Genomic DNA, 7,973 nt, shown 5'->3' with positions numbered 1-7,973 from the left:
CCTGATAAGTATGTATCCAGAAATAACTACAGGAACCAGGATAATGGAAAAGAAACAGGAAGGTAAAGGAAAAGAAAGAACCTGAAAGAGAAGAACAGTAGGAAACAGGCCTTAATAAGGAAGATATGGACAATTTGGAGTTTTATGCGCTCAGAGCATTGTTACTAAGTACAGCCACTAGATGGCAGGGCTACATTGCTTTACATGAGGAAAGCACCTTAAATAGAGGATTGGATATTTCTCCACTGAAAGAACCGTCATAATAAAACAGACATTTCCCTTCTTTCAGGCTTTTTAAAAAGGATAAGGCAACTGTTTGAAAACCATTTTTAAAATAACATGAGTAGGTCTTATAATTATTTGTAATTATTATAAACACATTTACTTTCTAGAATCAGCTTCTTAAATTCTGAGGCATGGAAAGTGTTTTAAAAAGCAAGACTGACAGTAAAAGACAATTGTGTGATAATAACCATTTTTTTGTAATTGATATTTATTTCCTTGCTGCTGGCAGTTACTGCGTTATTACCTGCAGAGAACTTGGTACCTAGTGCTGCACTGCCGTCCACCCTCTCACCCCGGCTTTTCATTATTTAATTGGACATCTAGGTTCTTCCTCTTTATGCTGGCCACTCGTGTACAGTCTGCTGTGTTAAATTGTCCTATACATGCTTTTCTACCATAAGTTCTAAGCCTCAGGAGCAGATTTAAATCGACCATGCATATTTGAACGTGACTGTAAGGTGTTAGCCAAATTGCCTGGAGAAGAGTGGCCTTCTGGGAGAATGTGGTTCTAACGTGAGGCACAACAGTGGTGATTTCCTTGTAGTTTATTACTTCTCAAGAAACTTTAAGAAGCAAGCTACCACACTTTAAATACTATCTAGTTTGCTACCAAAATCAGAAGTGTAGTTTATAGTTTACCAAGACCTAATGTTATACCAAATCACCAGAGAGGAAGAATTGTTTCTTTTCTCGTATAAGAGTTTCTGTAAAACACACAAAAATCAAAACAAACTAGGCAGGGAAAGACAAAGTCATGCCATCTCATATCTGTGGGAGAAAATTAAGAGTTTTCATTGCTTTATGATTTTGAGTACTACAAAACAATTTTATACCTGAGTGCTATTCATTCTTTCATCAGGATTCATGTCATTGAATACTTTTTTTAAAACAGTCATTGAAACCAGGTATGGTGCACATGACTTTAATCACATCACTCAGGAGGCAAAGACAGGCAGATCTATGTGAGATCAAGGCCATCCTGGTCTACATAGGGAATTCCAGGTCAGCTGGGGCTCAGGGACACTTTGTCTCATAAAACAAAACAAAACAAAACAACAGAAAATCAAAATACAATCAAAAAGCAATAAAATTGTCATTGAATGAAAATGTTTCCCTTTTCTAATTGTTGATTTTTCTTGAGGGACTAGAAACTGACTATAGAGGGATATTAAATAATTTAGGTTTTGAGGCTACCAAGTCTTTATCTAAACTGCTCAACTATGCTGTTATGGGACATAAGCAATCATAATGTATAAAGCTATGTTTCAATAAAACTTTATTAACAAAAGCAGGTTTCTGGATAAATGTGACCAAGTGCAGCAGCTTGACAGCTGCTGGTCTGTTCTATTACTAAGGCTTTGTTGTTTTTAAGGCAAGATCTCACTATAACCTTGATTTATTGAGAACTCACTCTGCCATCTAGGCTGGCCTTGAATTTGAGATCTTCCTACCTCAGCTTCCTGAGTTCTAGGATTGCAGGAGGGAGGCACCGTGCATAATGTGTCCCTGATTTTTCAGATTATAAACAGAAAGAGATTTAATTTATTTTTAGTTACTCTGGAGAAGCAGTGAAACAAATACATCATCACTTACAACAATTGGAGGTCAACAAGATACAAGGAATATTGGAGAAAACAGCACAGAAGCAGTGAGCTTTACCAAATTGATACTCACTTTGGGGTTCATTAATTAATTAAGCCTTAAATTCTGTTCTTAAATTCTGAGCTCTTGATCCAGCCATAAAATTTTTTTATTTCCTTAATTTATTTTATGCAAATTTCATAGCTGTGTACAGTGAAATATGATCACATCTACCCCTCATTTTCCTCTCCAGCTCCCTCCAGAGACTCTCATAAACTCCTATTGAATTTAGCTCCTTTTCTTTCTTTTATTTGTTATAATCTACTAAGCACAATTCGTGCTACCCATATGTGCATGGGTAAGGGACCAGTCACTGGAAACTGGGCAACCAGCCAGTGGCCATTCCCCCAAAGAATGATTCTCTCTCCCACAGCAGCTAGCATCTGTCACTGTCACTCATCTAGGGGTGGGTCTTCAGGAGCCCTCTCCCATCCACGTGGAATTTTAGCTGGCTTGGTCTTGTGCAGGTCTTGTGCCAGTAACCACAGCAGCTGTGAGTTCATGAATGCAATGGTCATGTCAGGTCTAGAATCAGCACTTCACCACCTTCTTCCCAGTCTACTAGCTCTGATATTTTTTCTGCCTCCTCTTCTGTGTTTTTCCATGAACCATGGCTCAGGGAGATAAAGATATCCTGTTAAAGTCTGAACACTCATAAAACTTATTCTTAGTACTTCAGCGGACTTATGGCTCTCTGCACTGACTTCTGTTCATTGCAAAAAGAACCTTCTCGGGCCAAGGTTGCCAGCAGCCCATTTCTGTAGATTTGTTTAGATGACAGTTTGACAGCAAAATAACAGTATTAGGAAGAAACTAAACTTCTTGACTGTAGATTGTTTGCCCACATCTATCCTAAATTGCACTTGAATGAAATGTTTTCATCTCTTTATATGGCTTCAAAGAATATTGTTCTTTAATCCTTACAGGTATATACAGTATGCCATTGATTAAGAGCGTTTAAGCAGGGGCAGGGAGGGGAGGAGGATGGCGAGATGGTTTACCAGTTAAGAGCATTAACAGCTCTTGCAGAGGACTGGGGTTTGGTTCCCAGTACCCTCATGAAGGCTAAACTATTTGTAACTCCAGTTCTAGGGTCTCCAACACCCTCTTCTGAACTCCGTGGGCATTGTACACACTGGTGCACTTACATACATGCTGGCAAAGCACTCATACACATAAAAGACTGTTCAAGGGCACTTTTTTGTTGTGACTTTTTGGCTTAACGATGAAAAATGGATGTTTTCCCTAGTGAGATTTATGAGTGATGGACAGTGATTGCTTCAATTAAACTGAATTATATTTGGAAAACTGATATTCTGTGGTTCAGTTTAAATTTCTTAATTTGTTTAAGAGTTTTGGTTTACTGTCTTATATAGTTTAATCTTTTAAGGACTTAGAAAACCAGATAAATGAGACAAATTTTAATATCCTAGAGTAGGTTATTCAAGGAAAATTGCTATGTGGTATGACATATTGGAGAATTTGACTAGACCTATAGAAATGGCATGGGCCAAGCCTAACTACAGAAGGTGATGCATGGAAATTAGCAAAGGACTTGTGACTCTGCCTGACTTTTAATATTTTTCTCTAGAGTCTTTCTTTGTTCAGACCTAATATAGCTCAGTTTCTGTTGCAAAGAATAATTTCTTTTATATTGATAGAACCTTTTTGAGATCTTGGACATAAAATGCAAATCAATGTAGTGATCATTATTTAAGGAGTGGAAATAATTTGCAACATTAGTTCTTCTATACATTGAAGTAATATGGCTGGATATGGGGAAGGGAAATTTGGCCTGAGAAATTGGTGAATTTTCTCTTTAAGATCTTTTGAAAATAAGTATCATTTAGAGTAGCCCTAGTTCACCTGAACATTATCTATGCTCCTGTAGACTCTTTTTTTTTTTTTTGGTCTTTTTGTTTTCCTGTAGCCCCAGCTGGCCTGGAACTCACTATGTAGACCAGGCTAGCCTTGAACTCACAGAGATAAGCAACACCAAAGGCCTTTTTTTCCTTTGGAGCATGATTTTGGCTTGAGAAAGGGTGCAGCTAGCTCTGTCTTAGAATGAATCCAGGATTCATTAAACATTCTTTCCCTCATAGGCACATTATAGTGTTGCATCTCATAGTGAGAAAAAAGAGGAATATTTTATGGAATAGTGCACCGTGAACCTACAAACATCCTTCTCAATTCTTTTGGCTGAAACATTGGAATGTTACACAACTCAACCACATGATAGTAATAATATTTGCTGTTTATATAACACCACTTTTCAAGGAGCTAAATTAACTTCTCAGGTATTGTATAATGAAATCTCACACCATGGCCTGGGAAAGGAAAGTGGGTACTTTCATCTTATTAGAGGAAACAGGAAGAAAGCTGCAATAGTCTCTTCACATTTTCCTAGTAGGTCAGGAATCAGGCCTTTCAGAGACTCTGTTCATTTTAATTTTTTCATAAAAGTGACTTATTTTCTTGGTAATAAATATTTATTTGCTATAGAAATATCACTAGCAATATGTTCTGCTGATGGAATATAGAATGGGACAGATTCTCTCTCATCCTCACTAAGTTTACAATCTAAACAAGACAAGACAAGACAAGACATGAGGATTCAGAGAGCTGAGTGCAATTTGCACTGCTAAGAAGTATTTGGCTCTTGGTTTCAATTTCTTCTCCTAAAGAAGTCACATACATATTTCATCCTTTGCATATTTTGGCAATGCATCTGGCTAAGAGCTATAGAGCTATTTAATTTGTTTTTTGGTAAAGCATTTATGCTCAAGTAATGGATTTGTACATCACTTGCAGCCTGTAACATGGCTAAGTATTCTGATTGACAGAACACCCACGTTCAGACTTGTTTATTTTTTGATAAGGAAAATGCCAACTAACTTAGTCCATATGTGCTCTCCAACAGGATGAGGCATATTCTCATGGAATGGACAATCACTGAAAATCACAAAGATTGCAAAAACAGCATTACATGTGAAATTCAGAATATTTCCCTTTCTCTTTTTACTTAAAAAATGTCTTAAAGCAATTTACTGCTACTTTCAAAGGTTACCAAACATGAACAGCCCCATACTTAAACTTTTAATATCAAGATACTTAATTCTTTTAAGATAAGGCTGGAATTAAAAATATATAGAAGATTATAAAATACCTAATAAAGTTAGACATGCAGCACCCTATTTAAATTACATAGCTACTAAAATTGTTATGACACACCCAAACCAGAAATGGACTCAGAAATTACTGCAAATGTTTTTTTTTTTAATTTTAGAAGAAAACTAAAGCCACTCTGAGTTTTGACATGGTGGCCATTGCGATTGTTTCTCTCCTGGGCACAGTTGCTTATTGACAGCTTCTTAGTCCCTTGTCCAAAGGCAAATATGAAAATTACCAAGAATGAAGAAAGTTCTGAGATTTCTCTAAACCTTGTAGGTTAGGCTATCAATTTGCCTTAGTTTCCTTCTGAATGGTGGCAGAGGACATGAGCCTGGGTTCAGAGACAGCTGGCTTTATTGCTCACATGAAAGCAGGTAGAAGGCACTCCATGGTCCAGTCACTTTGCCTTTCTCCTGGACTCTCATGGGGCTGAAGAAGTGTGAGTCCAGCACACATCAGAGTGTGGAACCCCTGGCTTGGGAAACACAGTTTCTCTGAAGTACAGATGTCTGTTTAACCCATGTCTTCGTTAGTCTGAGCACTATGTAAACCCACTGTCTCTTCTGGAGAGAGTCACATCACCATTGCACAAGACCATTTATTAATCAAGTATCCTTGAAAAGATTGCCTGGGGAAAAACAAGACAGTTCTTCCGCCTCCAAAACTTGCAAAAATTCAAGCGGTCCATTGACAGTTACCTCCTAGGAAGCATTTTCATTAACGTTTCATTTTATGCTGCAAATTTGACATTTCTAGTTCTAATGTGAGAAACAGTTACTGTGTATGTTCTCTAGTGTTATAAATCTGGTAGCCTGTCTCTTGGCTGGGATAAGGATGAGTGGTTAGAAGCCCTGTTATTAATATTTTATTATCAATAGAAATAAGATGAACTGCATTTGTTTCTATTACCCTTGTACAGAATTAGTTCCTCAATACCTAATAAGTATTCAAATATTATTTGATGAGTATATTTTAAGAACTATGCAATTTTGCTAACTTGAAAAATTATAAGTTATTTGGTATCAATAGAATATCAATGAGTAATGTCTGAAATTTAGTTTCATGCTGATTGGTGAATGAGGTATGAAGGTCGTGTACTCATGAACAAACTGATGGTAACTAAAGTGATGATAGATGACAGATTCCTGTAATATTTTTGGCCTTCTTTTAAGGAGTTCAACATACATTAGCACCTGTTACTTAATCTTGAACAATACAGAGGTGAATAAATACCAATTAGCTGACAGCTATAATGTTATGTATATTTACTTAGAATTGTAAACCATGTAGCACTTTCACTAAAACTATGAACTAAGGCAAACCCAAGGCTTTAGTGCGGCAAATTATTATAGTGATTGTTGTATACACAGTGTTACAGTTTTCATACCTTTGCTATCTTTCTGAACAAACAAAGCCATCTATTTTTGCAAGAGATAAGCAAATGACATCTGTCTCTACGTTTATTATTTGATAAAGAATATGGTATGACAATTGTATTAGGATTCAGCAAGGGAAGTCCTACAATGTCTTACTCATATCCATATGCGTAACTTCTGCCAGTGTACCCTGTTTCCTTGCAAAACGAGTAACCTCATTCTGACTTGGCATTTCCCACTACTAAACAAGGGTTAATACAGTCTTTACAAGTTTCCATTGCTCAGGCTCTTCCACCCAAGTCCTTTCTCTCTTTCATTCAGTTACTTGCTTATGGAATTGTGCTAAGCAAGAGGTATTCAAAGGTGAGCCAGACATAGCCATGTGTTTAGGGAGAGCTCTGTTTGGCAGGTTCTTATGATGGTATGCGCTCTGCTGTTGAGCTGTTGACATTAGACAAGCTCTCGTGGGTTGCTGTAGCATCTGAGATTTGTTCACCATTTCCTCGGCTAGAACACGTGTTTTTCTGGACTCTGTGGCGATCTCTTAGAAAGTCAGAGATGAAGTAACAGATTGTCTTCAGATGCTTTGGTCCAGCTCTGAGCTTTATTGGCACTTACAGATTCTACTGTTTATTTCATTAAGTGAAATCTGTTTCTCTCACGTCCTGTGCAGAATGTGAAGGATGACGGACAGCATGTGTGGCGACTCAAGCACTTTAACAAGCCTGCCTACTGCAATCTCTGCCTGAACATGCTGATTGGTGTGGGGAAGCAGGGCCTCTGCTGCTCCTGTGAGTATGCTGGCTCTGCCTGATGTCATCACTTTGCTTTAGGAAACCGAGTTCATGCAATCCTATTTGTACACGGGCACCCAAGACATATCCCAGGCCTTGATTGTTGGGGCTTGTTTCCCTGAGGTTTCTCAGATCTTAGGTCTTTCCAAGTTTAGCTTTCTCATGCTTTAGCAAGTTATTTCTTTGAAAAAGAATTAAGGATATTTTCTCATTCTTTACCTACTTTCTTTCTACAATAGTTAATTTCCATTTACTCATATTTTTCACTTTTTCTTGGAATATTTTTCAATTTCCATCAGCATCTCATATTTATATCTTATTCATGTTTTGTAATTTTTCTAAGTTAGCTACTTTATTCATAATGGACTTAGTGTGAGATTTAAGATTGTTTCAAGACTTTAAAAAGAGTTACATTAATTGAGTAAAAATAGGTTTTCACTCACATTAAGAAAAAGTTTTGGCTCTGGCTCTCTCTCTCTCTCTCTCTCCCATTCACAATTCTAGCTCAGCTTTCCCTCCCAGATCCAGACCCCACGATCCAGATAATGACCTCTTAATTTAAATATCTGAATTAGGCAGGTTGTATGTGTGTGTGTGTGTGTGTGTGTGTGTGTGTGTGTGTGTGTGTTGCATGTGTGTATGAATGTTCCTATGAGTGTGGGCACCATGTATGTATGTGCATATAGATGTCTGAGGCTGACATTAG

General features: G+C 37.4%; 1 protein-coding gene across 6 annotated transcripts in view; it reads left to right on the top strand.

The window, feature by feature from the left end:
• The window catches only part of Dgkb (diacylglycerol kinase beta), a 772,948-nt gene that overhangs the window by 232,782 nt on the left and 532,193 nt on the right, over positions 1–7,973 (top strand). For all 6 annotated transcript variants that reach the window (XM_008828356.3, XM_017796961.2, XM_008828359.3 and 3 more), the window contains one exon: positions 7,147–7,264. In XM_008828356.3, the coding sequence (XP_008826578.1) occupies positions 7,147–7,264 (118 nt within the window). The remainder of the gene's footprint in view (positions 1–7,146; positions 7,265–7,973) is intronic.

The sequence above is a fragment of the Nannospalax galili genome, unplaced genomic scaffold (assembly GCF_000622305.1).
Source record: "Nannospalax galili isolate Female #2095 unplaced genomic scaffold, S.galili_v1.0 scaffold452, whole genome shotgun sequence".
In the NCBI taxonomy this organism is placed as follows: domain Eukaryota; kingdom Metazoa; phylum Chordata; class Mammalia; order Rodentia; family Spalacidae; genus Nannospalax; species Nannospalax galili.
Note: the sequence above shows the minus strand (reverse complement) of the source record. Positions and strands in the feature narration are given on the sequence as shown.